Genomic DNA, 18,393 nt, shown 5'->3' on the forward strand with positions numbered 1-18,393 from the left:
TTTTTTTTTTTTTTTAACGTTTTATTTATTTATTTATTTATTTATTTTTTACTTGCTTTTTTTTTTTTTTTTTTTTTTAATTAATTAACGTTTTATTTATTTTTGAGACAGGGAGAGACAGAGCATGAACAGGGGAGGGTCAGACACAGAATCTGAAACAGGCTCCAGGCTCTGAGCTGTCAGCACAGAGCCCGACGCGGGGCTTGAACTCACGGACTGCGAGATCATGACCTGAGCCGAAGTCGGCCGCTTAACCGACTGAGCCACCCAGGCGCCCCAGGAGGTTTTAATACAATGAAAACATGTACCAGAACAACAATTTATAGTAAAATGAACACCCTCCTGATACCGGAGTTCAAAGATAAGATTTCTATAGCAACAAAATAGAAAGTCAGTTATGCTGACCAATAAGCAATAAACAATTGGACATTTACTATAATATACACAAAGTTCAAGCATATTCAACTACAGAGTTGGTATTATTTATTAATATTCAGAAGTATATTACCATAAATCTGTTTCTCTAGTGCTGAAATGTGCAGGACCATTCTGGACTTTGCAGATGCATAACCTTAGTTCAAATTTATAAAAAGTCCAAAAGCTTCTGAGAAAGAACAAAATAAGGATCTGAACTTAAACAGTTTCATGAAATAACTGGTCTATAGCTCCATATTTGCAACACATATTTTTTGCAAGACAAATAACACACCACAGATTTTCTTTTTACTTTTAAGTAGGCTCCATGCCCAATGTGGGGCTTGAACTTATGATCCTGAGATTAAGATTTACATACTCTACTGACTGAGCCAGCCAGGCAGCCCCAAACCACAGATTCTTAAATGAAAACTCAATCATAGAAGTTCATCATATATAAACCTATGATTTCTTTAATTATTCTTACCCACCTAATCTCAGCATACTGTTATTTTAAACGAAGACAACCACGGAAATACACACACTTTCAGATAGCTATCCTCATTATACCCTCTATGATGCAAAAGAAGAAAGAAGGGAAAACAATTAGCCTATGAAGCATGACCAGCTCTCTAGGTCCCTAACACCCAACTTCAACTAGGCTATCAGCCACACAACTTATTAAAAAAAAAAAAAAAAAAAAAAAAAAAAATTGTAAATCTGACAGAGAGAAGAGTTAATATTTACTATATCCCAGGCACTTTATGTATAATGTACATCATTATTAAAAAAAAAAATACTGGGGTGCCTGGGTGGCTCAGTCAGTTAAGTGTCCCAACTTCAGCTCAGGTCATGATTTCATGGTTCATGGGTTCGAGCCCTGCATCGGGCTCTGTGCTGACAGCTTGGAGCCTGGAGCCTGCTTCAGATTCTGTCTCCCTTCCTATCTGCCCCTCTCTCACTCACGTGTATGCTCTCTCTCTCTCAAAAATAAACATTAACAAAAATTAAAAACAAATACAATAACCTTCTGAGCCAGAAATTATCCCCATTTTTATAAGAAAACTTGTCTCATGTTGCTAAATAACACTTACCAAGCCAGACAGCTAACATGTGTTAAATATGAGATTTAAACCTAGGTTTATGGGGCACCTGGGTGGCTCAGTCGGTTAAGCATCTGACTTCAGCTCAGGTCATGATCTCATGGTTTGTGGCTTCAAGCCTTGCCTTGGGTTCTGGGCTGACGGCTCAGAGCCTGGTGCCTACTTCAGATTCTATGTCTCCCTCTCTCTCTGCCCCTCCAACACTCATACTCTGTCTCTCTCAAAAATAAACATCAGAAAAGAAAAATTAAACCTAGGTTTATAGGATTCTAAAACTTGAATTACCTATTAGACCAGTGATTTTAACTAGGCTTTGAAATTACTGATTAGTAAATTCCAAGAAGAAATTTGGCAGATACATATATATATATATATATACTGATATATATATACTGATTTATTATATTGCCAGTTAAGACATTACAATTATCTTCATCATATTTTAAAGTTTATTTATTTATTTTGAGAGGGTGGGGAAGGAGAAGGGGAAGGAGAAAGGGAAGGGCAGAAAGAGAGGGAGAGAGAGAATCGCAAGTAGGCTTTGCACTATGAGCCCAGAGCCCAGCATGGGGCTAGATCTCACCAACAGTGAGATCACGACCTGAACCAAAATCAAGAGTTGGGAGGCTTAACCAACTGAGCCACCCAGGCATCCCATCTTCATCACCTCTTAAGAAATAGTACTTTTTGACATCAAGAAAGGAAGTAAAGAGAAGTAGAATGGTAAAATCTCAGAATGGAGGACAGTCCACCCCTTTAGTTAAAAATTCACAATTTTATATCAACATATACAGCAGAATACATACTCATACATTGTCCTTAGTGTGAAAATATCATGAACAGCACTGGTCCCTGACCCAGTGGTTATTAACATGCTGTGATTACTGGAGTAGAGATGCATTTGGGATAAAAAGAAGCACAGAAAAATGCCAAAAGAAAGAGGAACTACAGTATGTGGGTTGAGAAGAATTTGTGCTCTCAAGGCAGTGAGACCTGGATTTCACCTTGGTTTAGGCTAATTATGTGACTATGGAGAAGTTATTTAACTTCTCTAAACTTTAGCTCTCTTACCTATAAAGTGGAGATAACAGCTCTACTTCAGTAGAATTGTCTTAAGTGATAAAACACCAATATGAAGTTGTAATTTGTTTTTAATAATGAAGCTTATTAGTTTTAATACTTTTGCTTCAGTTATATCAAGACACTGTCACTCTGCCAATAGAAAATTCTCAGTCTGAGATGGAGAACTCAATTATTGTGACTGAAGAAAATAAACTTATGTACCTGTCAAGTAGCTTTATCTAGAGGAAAATGATGCGATGCAGCTATGCTTCTTCATAAATAGTAAAACAAAAGCAGAGAAAAGTTTAAAGTAATAAATGTAAAACCTGAGGATTTTCAGACATGTGACTTATTTATTCAACAATAATAAGTAGCTGCTATGAACAAGTTGCCCTGCTTAGGACTAAAGAGATAAGATATCCTCAATAATTTATAATAATAAGTTTATAAATAATAATTTATAAGATATCCTCAATAATTTTTTTTTAATTTTTTTTTCAACGTTTTTAATTTATTTTTGGGACAGAGAGAGACAGAGCATGAACGGGGGAGGGGCAGAGAGAGAGGGAGACACAGAATCTGAAACAGGCTCCAGGCTCCGAGCCATCAGCCCAGAGCCTGACGCGGGGCTCGAACTCACGGACCGCGAGATCGTGACCTGGCTGAAGTCGGACACTTAACCGACTGCACCACCCAGGCGCCCCGATATCCTCAATAATTTTAAGCACTCAGCTAAGGAGAGAGAAATCAGGTTGGATACAAACAACTATAGTGCAATGCAATATATGATAAATATGAGATAGAAAATTTCCTGCTTAAGTTTTGAGGACAGGTTACACGTGACAAGGGGTAAGGGGAAAAAAGGAGAATCTGAATTGGGTCTTTCAAAAAAAGTATTCCAGTAGATAGAATATAGCAAGAATATATATAGGTAAAAAAACATTACTACTCATGGAGTGCCTGAAAAATAAGCTACTTGAATGAAAAGAATCAAGGATTAAAAGGTAATTTGTAACTACAATAATGACAGCCTTCAGTGCTAAGCTAAGGAATCAGGGCTATATCTCTCAGGCAGTAAGGAGTCACTGAGTGCTGGAGACAACTATTGAATCTGGCAGTGGTACATAATCTAAATAAAACAGAATGAGACTGAAGAGGTAGAGGTGGAATATGAAGATATTGTATTGTCCAAATGATAATGTGGGCCCAAACTTGGACAGTAGCAAAGTAATAAATGAATTCAAGTTGCATAATTAGAAAAATCAACTGAAGAGGCTGAGACAGGAGTCAAATAAAAGTGACCAGCAGATTTCTAGCATAGGCAACCAGAAGAATGGTAAACTTTAAAAAATATAGAGGGGCACCTGGGTGGCTCAGTCGGTTGAGGGTCCGACTCTTGAGCTCAGGTCATGATTTCAGGGTCATGAGTTCAAGCCCCACATTGGGCTCTGTGCTGGGCATGGAACCTACTTAAAAGAAAAAAAAATATGTAAAAATATAGAGAAGTCAGATGTAATAAATCAGTTATGAATCAGTCACAGAAATCAGTCACTTATTTATTCAAGCATAAGCTATAGGCCAGGTGCTAAGTACATAAAGATGAGTAAGACCTAATTCTTATACTGAAAGGGAGAGACAAGGGTGCTGGGTGGCTCAGTAGGTTAAGTGTCTGACTCTTGATTTTGGCTCAGGTCATGATCTCACAGTTCATGAGATCAAGCCCTACCTCGGGCTCTGTGTTTATGGTATGGAGCCTGTTTCAGATTTTTCTCTCTTCCCCTCTCTCTCTCTCCCCTTCCCCCCCTCAAAATAAAATTTAAAAAAAGTGAGGGGCACACATAGAATTTAACAATTAACTCCTATATTGGGTGATATACTCAGTAACAGGAGCTGCAAAATGGGAAGGAGGCAAATTTACCAATGGATCAAAATGCTACATGACCAATCACTAAATTTACTTATCAAAAATGTATCTTAAAGAAAATTTCTCTTAATTATATGATATGAATATATTCATACATTCGGTGAATGTAGAATTTTCTTGGTAGAATTTTAAACAGTGTCCAATTTGTCAAAAGTTTTCAGGCAGATGATCAATACTGCCTTTTTTTTTAGAGATAGAGCTGGGGAGAGGGCAGTGGGAAAGAGAGAATCTCAGGCTCCATGCACAGGGCAGAGCACGATGCAGGGCTTGATACCATTATCCAGGGATCATGACCTGAACCAAACTCAAGAGTTGGATGCTCAACTGACTGAGCCATCCAGGTGCCTCAATACTACTATTCTTAAAGTCAGAAACAGTAAATACAAAGAGTCAGAGGTATACAGCAGTGTCATTCCAAGAACTGCAAATAGTTAAATACGACAGAATAACATATGGGGAGAAAACTCTGAAAAGACTGAGAATAGCTGGATGATGGAAGATCTGTTATATTTTATTATATAATTAATGGGAAGTGACTAAAAGGGCTTAAACAGAGAAGTGCTTTCTAACCTACAGTCCCTTCTTAGAGAACAGCCCCTATTTCTAACTCACAGAAGAGTCCCTGCAGTCATATTGCACTTATCAGTGCTGAGAACTCCATCCCTCCATTGCCATAGTTGACCAGATCAGGTGTACATGTTCTATATGGGGTCAATCAAATTTCCTCATTAAGAATTTAGAATTGTGGCACAGAATAAATGAGTCAAGTAACTGTAGATATTAGACTTACAGAGTTCATGGAAATTCAGAAGTTGGGAGTGCCTTTTGGGGGCCACATGAAAGAAAACCAGTATACAGGAAATAAGCAATGCACATACTTAAGAAGAGATATGAGAACATGTAGCCCCAGAAAAGGAAGCCTTTAGTTTCATGTTCAGTACTCATGGGACATGGCTATATATCCCACCTTTGGGTAGAGTGCGATGTCCCTGTAGCCTTCCAATGAATCCAATTATTGTTTAAGCTAATTTAAATGGCTTTCTATTCCCTGCAACCTTGACAAAACAAGGTGATTAATTCTGGTGGTTAATCTAAAGAGTACAGTAGAGGAAAAACAGGCTAGAAACAAGCAGAACATTTAAACTAGGGAGGGAGTTATTAAAAGAAAAGCAATAGTAACAAATATAGGCAGATTATGATGAAAGAAAGTAGCCAATATTGTACAGGGTCCACAAAGTTTAGTTTAAACAAGAGAGTTTCAGGATGCTAAAGCAGTATCAATTGCCCCAAAAGACTAGAGGAAGTAGAAGGTCACTGATGCTTTTAAGAGAAGAATTTCAACAGAAAAATTGGGACAGATGTAATATTTTTAAAAGTTAAGAAATAAGTGGCATAAAATAAACACAGCTAAGAAATTTCCTTTAAGGAATGTGAAGATTAAAAGAAGCTTGAGGGGACAACAGTATTTTAAAAAAGCATTTTCTTAAACAAAGGAGAGATGTGAACTTATTTCTAGGAAAAGAGGGGAGAATGATAGCCCCATCCTGCAAAGAATGGAATGATATTCCAAAAGAAGCAGAAGTCTAGGAAATTATAGCCTTAGAGAGGTCAATTTTTCCTTAGAACTGAGTAAGAAATCTTAGACGAGAAGAAAAGTTGGGAAAACTCAGATTATTAAATACTATGTATCACTTAGTAGAGGCAGTGACTAGGTGAGTCATTTGCTGAGAACAAAGCAGCAGGAATAGATCAGACTTAAGAAAATATAGAAGGTTTAAGCCACAACTGGGGAATGTGATGCAGAATTAAGAGGTAAATCAAGGATCTTACTGACCAAAGGCTTCAGGGGATATAACAAGAAACAGAAAAACCATAAGCTGGTACTTATCTAATGATTTAGATAAGGATAACTTCAAGTATAATTCATCACATGACCTAGTATGGATGTACCCTTAACTTACAGCTTGCAAAAATTAAATAAGGCTATTCAGAAATGTTTCTGCTGTAAAAGCTGAAAAATGTTCTATTGTAAATTTACATTACAAGAAATATTGATATATATTTCATATTTTAAAAATTAAAAAATAACTCAGACCTTTATTTTACTCTGTATTCAAAAATCAACTCCAGATGTATGGACTTAAATATAAAAAACAAAACTCCACAACTCTTAGTAGAAAAATAGGTGACTGTTAGATCCAAAGTAAGGAATAGTTTCTTACACAAAAAGCAATTATAATAAAAGATTGACAAATTTGACTAAAATTAAAACTAAGCCTTTTTTTTTTTTCCATCAAAAGATACCACAGCAGTGACAAGAAGTGCATTTAAGATTCTAGGCCTGGGGGCTCCTGGATGGCTCAGTCAGTTGAGGTTCAGACTCTGGCTCAGGTCAGGATCTCATGGTTCATGAGTTTGAGCCCCATACTGGGCTCCTCCCTGACAGTGTGGAGTACCTGCTTGGGACTTGCTCTCTCTCCCTCTGCCCTCCCTGCCTCAAAATAAATAAATAAACTTAAAAAAAAAAAAACAACCCAGGTTTGTAGAGGTCCCTGAGTGGCTCAGTCAATTGAGCGTCTGACTCTTGATTTTGGTTCAGGTCATGATCTCACAGTCATGAGATCAAGCCCAGTGTCTAGCTCTGCACTGAGCGTGGAGCCTGCTTGAGATTCTCTCTCCTTCTCCCTCTGCCCCTCCCCTACTTGCTCCTGCATGCTCGCTCGCGCGCTCTCTCAAAAAAAAAAAAAAAAAAAAAAGATTCCAGGTTTGTAAATACCAGTAAATTCTGCAATAATTTTTTTATATCCAGCATTAAATCAACTCTGGCATTAGATCAACTCCAGCAGTTTATTAACAAGCTATGCACATAACTGTCCAGCTTATTCTTTAAAGAAAAAATATTAATAATTAATAATAGTTTGTACAGAAGAGATATGTACGGAATGGGAAAAACCAGTAGCTGATAAACTATTTACATATATAATTTTCCCTACTTTTTTTGGTCATGAATTTATTCTTTAATTGACTCAACTAACTTTTGAGTCCCTAGTATGTGATACAACATTTTATACAACTTTCTATGGTTGTTCATTTGGACAGTTTGTGAACCACGGGTCAAAACTGTATAACTTTACCCTTCCTATACCAAATCCAGAATAAGATATTAAGTACAGCCTTGATGATCACAATGATATAAATTATTCTAAATATTTGCCAAAAAGGTAAAACATTTAAAATTGTCCCTCCCACAAACTCCCTGAAAGAGAGTGAAAAGACAAGTTACAAACTGAGAGAAGACATTCACAATATACACAAAGGATTAATGTGAAGAAAATAAAGAGTTTCTATAAATCAGTAAGAAAAACAGAAAAATAGGCAAGAGACATGAATAGGAATTTCACTGAAAAGGAAACATAAAGGGCCAGTAAACATAAAAAGAAATGTTCTACATTAGTGATGATCTGGAAAATGCAATCAAGATGACAATGAAACAGCGTTTTACACTCTTCTGACTTGTAAAAATTAAAAGACAATATCAAATGTCAGAGAAGATGGATAATCAAAGGTCCTTTCATCTCATATATTGCTGATATGAACATAAATTGGTACAATCATACTGGAAGTTGGGCATTCACTTACCCTGTGAGATGGCAATTCTACCTTCATGTATATAATGAATAGAAACTCTTATATGTATACAATAGGAAAAATGCACAGAATATCCAATTTTAGTATATGTGCTGCCGAAGCGAGCACGAAAAAATGCACAGAATATCCAAAGTAACACTGGTCACCGCTACAAAACCTGGAAAGTAACTAACTGCTCAACAAGGGAGAGTAAGTATTCAAATATTCAACAAGGGAAAAGTTGATGAGTATTTTACTCAGTGAAATATTACACAGCAATTAAAACGACTGACTACAGCAACATGCAATATGAATAAATCAGCAGTCACAGGTGAAAAATCAAGTTAAGAAAGATTACATTCAACACAATTATACAAACACAATTAAAACTAAAGACATCTTTTCAAATTATATATCTAGCAAAACTAAATATAAAGGAAGAGAATGAACACAGGACTCAAGATGATCTTTACCTTAGTTAACAAGAAGGTGAAGATAGGGGGTGGAATGGAGAAAAACCACATGTAGGTTAAGTTCCTAGCTTCTAGGGGAGGTGGGGAGTGAGTGGTGGTCCCTAGGTGCATATTATAATGATTAACGGATAATTAATCCAATGCAGTGTACCTAAGGTTTAATAAAAGGGACAAAAAACCCAAATTTAATGAAATTTGTTCAATGAAAATTCTTAAACAGGCAAAACAAGCACCTCCTTAGAGAGTCACTAAGGGAGCAACTACAGGAAAGGGAAAATAATATGATTAGTGTGTAAAACATAATATTTAACAAATGTATGTATGATATTTAGACATGTAAGTATGTCTTGCATAATCTAAAATAAATTCCAAATTCTATCACAATTTTCCAACAAGTTAAGGTGTTTGTGAGTCAGGGAAGCAAAGCTTTAATTAGAAAAAGCAAACCACCTCCAAGTTTCTAAAATAGATCCTAATAACATATGTAATTTTTTTTTTTTAAGTTTAGAGAGAGAGAGAATGCACAAGTGGGGAAGAGGGGCAGAGGGGGAGAGAGAATCTCAAGGAAGTTCCATGCTCAGCATGGAGCCTGATGCAGGGCTTGGTCCCATAACCCTGGGACTATGACCTGAGCAGAAACTGAGTCAGGCCCTCAATTAACTGAGCCACCTAGGCACCCCATGTTATGTAATTCTTATGTATCAGTTCATCTTTATAATGTGACGCTAACATTTACCTTCAAATCTAAGGTATTTATCATCAAATATACTCCTCCCATGCTTTTCTATTCTTCATTTAAATTTTTTTAAATGTTTATTCATTTTTGAGAGAGAGAGAGAGAGAGAGAGAGAGAGAATGAGTGGGGGAGGAGCAGAAAGAGAGGGAGACACAGAATCTGAAGCAGGCTCCAGGCTCTGAGCTGTCAGCACAGAACCCGATGCAGGGCTCGAACCCACAGACTGTGAGATCATGACCTGAGCTGAAGTAGGCGGCTTAACCGACTGAGCCACCCAGGTGCCCCTCTGTTCTTCATTTTAAACATATAATATATATGTAATATTACACAGTTTACTTTGTGAGATTGCAAAAACCATATATGACATACAGCTAATTTCAAATAAGGTTTTATTAGATAAAATTAAGAGAAACTAAACATATATCAAGATAAATGTTTTCTATTTCTGCTTCTCTAAGATATTAGAAGCTACTTTTTCATTAGTATGTTTTCCCATTAGAAATTTTAAATATCTTTTTAACGCTTTTAACTACTTTCTAACTTTGCTGCCAACTTTGAACTCTGATGTATATCAAAGTTAATCATATTATATCTGATGTATATCAAAGTTAATCATTAAGTGTTATATGACTTTTTTTATAGAGTAAAATAGGTTTTTGAAATATAGTAGACATTTGATAATTGTTTGACACAGTACATCTTACAAGGAAATGATGCAGAATTAACCATTCTATTTAAACATCATGCATACATCTGGAAGTAACATTGTTTTAGTGATACTTATCTTTACAAACTACTACTCCACTCTTTTTTTGTTTAAAAGGGGGCACACAGGAATAACCTGATAAAAGGCATAAAAATCTACTGGTGCCAAATGTGAAAAGCAAAAAGAGAAGAGCCCAAGGTAGAAGATGCAAAGCCCTGAGGTAAACAGACAACGTCCAGAAGGTGCCCCTCTACCTCTCCATTTTAACAGGGATCATATGTGAAGATAAGTTGTACAAGACTAGAAATAATCTGCATTATACTAGAGATGACAGAAAAACATAATCTATTTGGAACCCATCATTTTGTAACACTATTTTCAGCACACAGACTTTACCTAAGTAGTAAATATGTGGTAAGTTATTTAAAGACATGCCTTATTCAATAAGGTATGCTGCATTTTATTCAAAGAGGCAATAATAAAATCTAAGCTGGAAAACCACATTGTATCAATTTATTATTCAAAGAATTGATGCTATGTATCACTATTGCCTATTACTATGTCCATACTGTATTTCTTCACTTACTTTTTACCTCAACTGTATCTCACAGTACTGACTCAAAATCAAAATACTTTGATGTAAAATAGTCAATAAAGCTAGTAAGATCCACGTATCTAGAACTAGTGGCAGGAAATTTTAACATATGGCTACTTCTATCTTAAAATCCTTCAAACCTCTTCTCTTTATTTAATGTTTATTTATTTTGAGAGAGAGAGAGAGAGAGTGAGTACAGGGAAGGGCAAAGAGAGACGAAGAGAGAGAGAATTCCAAGCAAGCTCTGTGCTGTCAGCATGGAGCCCAATGTGGGGCTCAAACTCAGGAACCACAAGATCATGACCTGCATGGACAGTGCAGAGCCTGCTTGGGATTCTCTCTCCTTCTTTGCACTTTCCCTGCTTGTGCACACATGCATGTATGTGCTCACTTACTCTCTCAAAATAAATAAATAAACTTAAAAAAATAAGATTCTAATAAGTGGGATAAAGGGAGGAAAAATATTAAATCAATACACTGTATGCCTTAAAGTTACAAAATATTGTATATCAAATTTACCTCAGTTAAAAAGGAGGGGTGGAAACATGAAATTGATCAAAATGCCATGGGATTTATAAACTGGAACAATTTGTCAGTTATCTCTGAGTAACAGAACCATGAGCACCTTTTATTTTCTTTGTGCTTTTCTGTATTTCCAGATTTTCTACAATGAACATGTATTATGTTTATAACTTAAAAGAATTATAAAACTCATCTTACCTATTCTGCTTACTTTCTCATACTGCATTCCTCCAACCCACCCTAAAATCTTTATTCTTCCAACAGAGAGGCTTTCTACTTTCCAACATAACTGCAAACTTAGATGTCACCCAATTTCCCACCAAATGGGTAAAATTTGTACAAAGGTATAACTAGTGCAAAAATCTCTTCTGAACTTTTCAAGGCAATATTGTTGGGATAAGGGATTAGAAATGAACATTTAAAAAAATTAAGTAATTTCTTAGGGCAATAGTCAATTTCTCTTAGAAAAGTCAAAAGACATTTCATTGTAGGTGACAAATGAAGGGTGTCTTCTCATTAATGTATTGTGTGCCTACTAAGTGCCAAATACATAGCTTGGTTACACATGAGCTTAAAATTTTAAAGCAAAGTTCATTTTATGGATAGACTACAGAGAAATGCAAAATCTTTGGGAAGGATTTCTGCAAACATTCAACAACTTGCACCAGAAACAGTAATCATTAAATGATGAAAACCTGCAAAAAGGTTATTTTGTACTGTTAGTTTTTGTAGACTATTACACCTTATTCCCAACAACAAAGCACTGCTGAATTACAGACTACCAATAGAACACAGAAATCATTTTTCCTTGTAGCCAATATTTTCATTTTGAGTTCTTTATATAGTTTTCATTAATCCAGTTTCCTTAAAAATAAACTTTAATTTCTTTGGCCCCACCAAAAATATCTAATTTACTACCTCAAATAAAAAATAAAGAGAACAGGATAAAACAAGTTAGTTATACAAGATAAAAATTAGAAACTGCCAATTAAGTTTATATTTTTTAATAGTCTTTTTATTTTTATGATAGTAAATATTCTTCTTTATACAGTGAAGCCTCTAGCCATCAAAGTTTATGTGTACTTCATTAATGATTCCTTGTTAAATAAGCCTCCTAAATTACTAGCAAGAGTTAGAAACATTACTCCATAGAAATATTACAATAATTAATAAGGAAAAACACTATGGTTTCAGGTTTTGTTTTTCCACAACTAAGGGTTATTAATAAGCCAATTCCAACTCAAGTAGTAAAGTATTTCAAATTCTGCAATATAATTTGAAAAATAACTTTAAAATGTTGGATATACAATGTTTCTAAAGATAAGTATCAATTTCATTAAAAGTAGACTGTAACATGTAACTTTCAGAGACAAGTATTCCCCTAGACAAGATACAGCAAAGTAACAGTTTTTAACTACTAAACAGCAGTTTAACATTTGCTACATAATTATTTAAACACTTAAAATCAGTATGTCAGAGAAGCATTAAGAACTCCATATTAATTTCTCAATTTAAATAAATTCAAACAACTTAGATGCTTTTTAAAAACTAGTTCTCCAAACACGCTTGATAAATATTTGGCTACTATCTACTAATTCCATGACCCAATGAAATAGTAAAACATCTGAACAGATGGATATACAGTACTTGGTGAAGCAAATTTTGCCAACATTTATCTTACATGCTGATATAAATAACGTTCTCAATTTAACACACATAATAAAGTTCATATGCAGTAACTTTTATTAAAACTGGGAGTCAAGGGGCACCTGTTGCTGAAGTATCTGAGTCTTGATTTCAGCTCAGGTCATGATTTCACAGTTCATGGGTTTGAGCCCCACATGGGGCTCTGCACTGACTGTGCAGGGCCTGCTTGGGACTCTCTCTCTCCCTATCTCTGTTCCTCCCCTGCTTGTGCTCATGCTTGCACTCTCTCTCTCAAAATAAAAAAACTTTAAAAAATTAAAAACAAAAAACTGGGAGTCAAATACATCAATAAAAATGCTTTAGATATACTTGTCAACTCATAAGGTAACAATATAAAACCCATTCTTTTTCTGGAAGAGACTTTTTTTTTTTAAGTCTAACTTTAGCTGTTCCCCTACTTTGATCCCATTTTTTAAATAGTCGTATTACTTGCTTCCTTCTTGTCAAAATTGATCTTATTAAAAATCCCTGCTATATTTTAATACACATGAAAATATATTTTCAGGTCAAGTGCCAAAATGAGTGTATTCTATGACACTTTCTATAAAATACAAATAAGGATGCCAAATACTTTATAATTCTGAAGAAACTCCATTCAAATAAAAATGCTCCTGTCCATTTTCATGGATTTTTCCCAGTCAGGACCAAAGTATGCTTTTCATATTTCAAGACTAGACAGTGGAAAGCATTCCCAACATGCCTCAAACAAACTTCATTTAGAAACCTTATGTGAAGTAATAAAACAATAAATTCCATTCATTTAGCAAATATGGTATGCTGTAACACCTTATAAAAGGCTAAGAGTAACTGGAATACTACATAGCAACATGTCCAAAGACAGGAAATTCAAAGCTGATTCAAAGGATTCCAAATTTGCAACCCTGCACTGGTACACCTTGTTGAAATCTCTACTTTCGTTCAGGAAATATCGAATATTACAACAATGCCTTCAAACTTACATTTAGCTTAACAACAAACAAACTTATAAAGGGATCTATTGAAAAATATATTTAAACAGCAAAAAATTTAGAAGCAGTTGCAATACTCAATTTTGGCATCATCAAAAATCAACCCTTCAGGATCTAGATTCAATCTTTTTAAAAGAATTAAATGCTCTATGCACAAAAAGAAATGTAAGTATATTTTTCTTCTAAGTCCTATCTCCAATAATCGAATAGCTAATAGCTAGAAGAGGTCTATAGCAAAACAAATCAAAATAATTCTTAGGTCAAAAACAAGCACAAAATTTTAAGCCAAATGTGAACGTCTCTCGAAAACTCCAAAGTAATAAAAAATAAACTCAACACAGTAGTGTAGATACCCCTGTACATCACAGACTTAAGGACAAAAATCGTGCCTACATCATTAAATATCTAGCCGTAAATGGAAAACAATGATACTGCTACTCGATATAGACTTAAGTAACGAAGGGATCTATTTTGTCCTCGTCTCCTGCAGACATGTGGTGCCCAACACTTTCCCTTAGCCCACTGCTTGCTCATTTGTAAACAACTTCTGTAGCTCTTTCTCTGGTGTTCAAACGGGAGGGAAAATGAAAGTCTGAAAAGCATCAGCAACTAAGTTTCCAGATCTGAGTAGGGAGCAGTAGACAAGAGGACCATACAGCTATCATCTGGTTAATAAAAAAAGAAAGAAAGAAAAGAGGGAGGGAAAAAGGGCAGCCTTCATATTAAAGAAATTCGGCGGTCACCTGAAGAGGGCTAGTGAAGTTAGGCAAGCATTTAGTGAGACACGGTTTTTTGTTTTGTTTTGTTTTTTTAAAACTTGTCCGGGGGCTGGAAGTTATGGGGGCGCTCTTTGTGCGGAGTCTGAGGGGAAGGGGAGGGACGAGAAAACAGCTTGGGAGTCATTCAAAGGAGTTTAAGAAGCGGTGTACGAGGCAAAGGCGGGGCGGGGCCTGGCCGGGCGGAGGGAGGGGGCTGCAGGGGCGTCCGCGGGCGGCTCTGACACCAGGGAGGGGGCGGTGAGCTGGCCGCTCCGGGGACCGGGTGGGAGCAGACTCCGGCTGCAGACAGCCGACACAGATAGGGTCCCACGGGCAGGCAGAGTCAAATTAAAGGGGTGGCAGGCCAGAGCTCTGGCGGGGGAAGAGAGTCCGGCTCCCGAAGGAAGCGGTTCCCGAGTGACATCCCCGAGTTTCCGCACTTAGCGGGCTAGGGGCGCGGCGGCCGCACGGCGTCCCTGGGCCCCCGACCCCTCGCCAGACTTTCTCCCTCTCTCCGCCAGCGCCTCCCGCCCGGGCCGCGGCCCTTACCTGCAACTCTGTGAGCAGAATCTCCCCCCGTTCGGGGTTGGACGCCATTGCGCTCCGCTCTGGACTCCGCACCTGGCCGCGGCCGCCGCTGGCGAAGGGAGAAGGCGGGACGGGACGCGGGGTGGGGGGTGAGGAGCGGGGAGCGAAAGAAAAAAAAGCTAGGGATTCATGGAGGCGCAGCCCCTTCTGGAGGCGCGGCTTATTTCGCCCGGTTCATGGAGCGCGGCGGGGAGCGAAGGCACTCGGAGCGGGCTCCCCCTCGCCGCCCGCCCGCCGCCGCCGCCGCCCGCCCGCCGCCGCCGCCGCCGCCCGCCCGCGCCGGATTCTGTTCGTTCAGTCGCTCCCTCTGGGTGACGCCAGGAGCCGCCTCAAGCTTCTCCTTGCGGGGCGCTGCGGCCGCAGCTGCAGCTCCTCCTGTCGCACCATTTGGCTGTCACTGCGTCGCAAAAGCGGCCTCACTTGGCGGCTGCCAGACCACGTGACGGCCGCGGCCGCTACCTCCAGTGGCGAGGGGGAGGTGGGGCGGAGAGGACCCCGGGGGGCGGGAGCATCGCGGGGGGCGGGGCGCTTTCCGACCCGGCTCCGCGGCGGCGGCAGCCATTGGACCCCGCCGGGGTGAAAACGAGGGGAAAGGACTGGGCTCTCGTCTCTTGGGAGGCGGGAAGAGGAAGAAAAAACACGCCCGCTTTTCGGCTGCGTTTAACGGCCCCACGGTGAACAGTATAACTCGGGAGCTTTCCCCCCCAGCGCCACTTCTTTTTTCTTGTTGAAGTTTAGGCCTAACGTTAAATGAGCGCCTTTCTAACCTCTATACTTAAAAGAGTTTCGGGGCTCAAATTTTATTATTCTCCTGCCCCTTATCGACCCAAGCTGCTAATCTTGCCTTTTTCTCTCTCCCACCCCCAGTGCGCCAATCTGACCAGTTAGGTGCACAGCTAGCTAAACTGGGGTGTGGTTTGTACTTTTCAAGAAATGTAAGCGCTCGGTATCTCTGGCAGTCCTTAACCTACAGCCTTTAAGGTGCCCTTTTCCCAAGGGCTGAACTACTATGGTTTGGGCTGTGGAACTCCACTAAGTGCAGAATCTGATTAATTCTTGAATATAAACTGAAGAAAGTGGGGCAGATCATCCCCGCGAATTGGAAAAAAGGCCAACTTTGGATGCAGTAAACATCCAAGCTAACCTATGAGTAACATAGCTAAGTAGTGTACGTTTTCGTTTAAGAAAATGACAGTGTAGTATTTGGGAATGTCAATAAAGTCTCCAACAGGTAGCTTTTGTTTTGTCTCAGCAAAATATTCAGCCTGGATATTCTAGGCAGCTGCCTAACTTTAGATTGAGACTGGAATACAGTGGCTTTGTTAAAAGCTACTTGGGGAATGTTAGGGGTTATTTAGTGAGATAGCTACTTGAAACGCATAATAGGCATACTTCTTAGGAAGTAGAATATTATGTATTTATCTTACACACCATGTGAGCTCTGCTGGGCTAATGCTAGGACTTGTGTTTATCTTTTTGTCTTCTCAAGTCTCCTGCATTAATTTGACAAACATTTGTTGAAGATAGAGTTTAATGACCACTATGAGTTTCTGAACTCCAACTCATAATATGTGATAAGAAATTTTTTTCTAGTGTGTATTTTAAAATTTTACAACATCTTATGTGTTTAATGCATTTCTTTGATTGAAATGATAATTAAAATATATGCAATAGCAACACTTGGAAAAGCCAAGAGATAATTGCCCTTCCTTGTAACTAAGAGCCAGTGTTACAGGCCCTGGAGTTACAGCTAAGATTAAGACAGTCCTTGTTCCTGGAGTGATTAAATTCTTTGGAGAAAGACTTGTGTCCAAATAAATATGAGGCAGTTTTAAATGGTAGGCACAACAGTTAGGGGAGCACTGTATTTAGATATGTATACACATATATAATGTTAGCGTGTTAAAATATACATAACATAAAATTTACCATTTGAACAGTGTTAAATGTACGACTCAGTGGCATTAAATGCATGCAGATATATTTTGCTTATTTTTGCGTTGTCTTACTCTTGAATGGATTTGACATGGCCGACATGCACATAGTTGGTGCTTAATGGTGGAATTAAAAATTACCTATGTAAGAGAGTGCCTGGCTGGCTTAGTGGTAGAGCATGCAACTCTCAGGATTGTAAGTTTGAACCCCAGGTTGGGTGTAGAGATTACTTAAAAATAAAATCTTAAAAAAAAAAGTTACCTATTGGGCACCTGGGTTGCTCATTCGGTTAAGCAGCAGAGTGTTGATCTCAGGGTTGTGAGTTCAAGTCCGGCATTGGGCTCTGCCCTGGGCGTGAAACCTACTAAATGAATGAATGAATGAATGAATGAATAAATAAACCTGTGTAAGAACTTAGAAACACAGTCAATGAACATTCTTTTAAAAATTAAATATGAGAGAGAATGTTCAATTTTAGCACTCTGGAATTTTAGAATTAGAAGAGACTTAAAATGTCTAGCCTAACTCTTGGGGCGCCTGGGTGATCATTCGGTTAAGCACCCGACTTCGGCTCAGGTCATGGTCTCACAGTTTGTTAGTTCAAGCCCCACATCAGGCTCTGTGCTGACAGCTCAGAGCCTAGAGGCTGCTTTGGATTCTGTGTCTCCCTTTCTCTCTGCCCCTCTTCCGCTCGCAGTCTGTCTCTCTGTCTCTCAAAAATAAATAAACATTAAAAAAAATTTTAAATAAAAAAAATTAAAATGTCTAGCCTGACTCTTAATATATGTGAATGAAAATAAGCCATAATTGACTTAACTAATAGGGAGCATGGCAACATTATTTTACTTAGTGGCAGAGATGAAGACCAGAACCTAAATATAATTGCCAGTCCTAGACTTCTTTTAACCTACACCATGCTACTATAAGTACTTTAAAATAGAATCCTCAGTTATACTGAACACAAAGCATTATAGTCCCTCATTTTTTTTGCCACAGAAAAAGACTTCAAACTGTACATATTTCTAGGGGTAGAGTATTGATAATAATTTTATATATCACATGTAAATATAAGTAACAAATACAAAAAGTTTTTAAACTTATAGGAATTCTGATTAGGTATGCTGAGGAAAATAGTGCATACAAAAGGGAGGCCAATACAATATCAAAACTGCTTGAAAATCTGGAAAATATGATGGTTTAAACAATAAATTAGTTTAAGCTAAAAACTACTACCCAGCTCATGGTCTCTGTTTAGGGGGAAAAAAATGTAATAGG

The 18,393-nt window shown here is 37.9% G+C and overlaps 1 protein-coding gene across 2 annotated transcripts in view; it reads right to left on the bottom strand.

Annotated features, from left to right (window-relative positions):
• Positions 1-15,576, bottom strand: part of PKN2 (protein kinase N2) — a 129,302-nt gene extending 113,726 nt beyond the window's left edge. The window contains exon 1 of one of the 2 annotated variants that reach the window (XM_058716680.1): positions 15,145-15,576. In XM_058716680.1, coding sequence (XP_058572663.1) covers positions 15,145-15,192 — 48 coding nt within the window. In that variant the 5' untranslated portion in view covers positions 15,193-15,576. The remainder of the gene's footprint in view (positions 1-15,144) is intronic. The other variant, XM_058716679.1, reaches the window with a different exon arrangement.
• Positions 15,577-18,393: the final 2,817 nt, after the last annotated feature.

This window comes from Neofelis nebulosa, chromosome 2 (assembly GCF_028018385.1).
Source record: "Neofelis nebulosa isolate mNeoNeb1 chromosome 2, mNeoNeb1.pri, whole genome shotgun sequence".
Classification (NCBI taxonomy): Eukaryota; Metazoa; Chordata; class Mammalia; order Carnivora; family Felidae; genus Neofelis; species Neofelis nebulosa.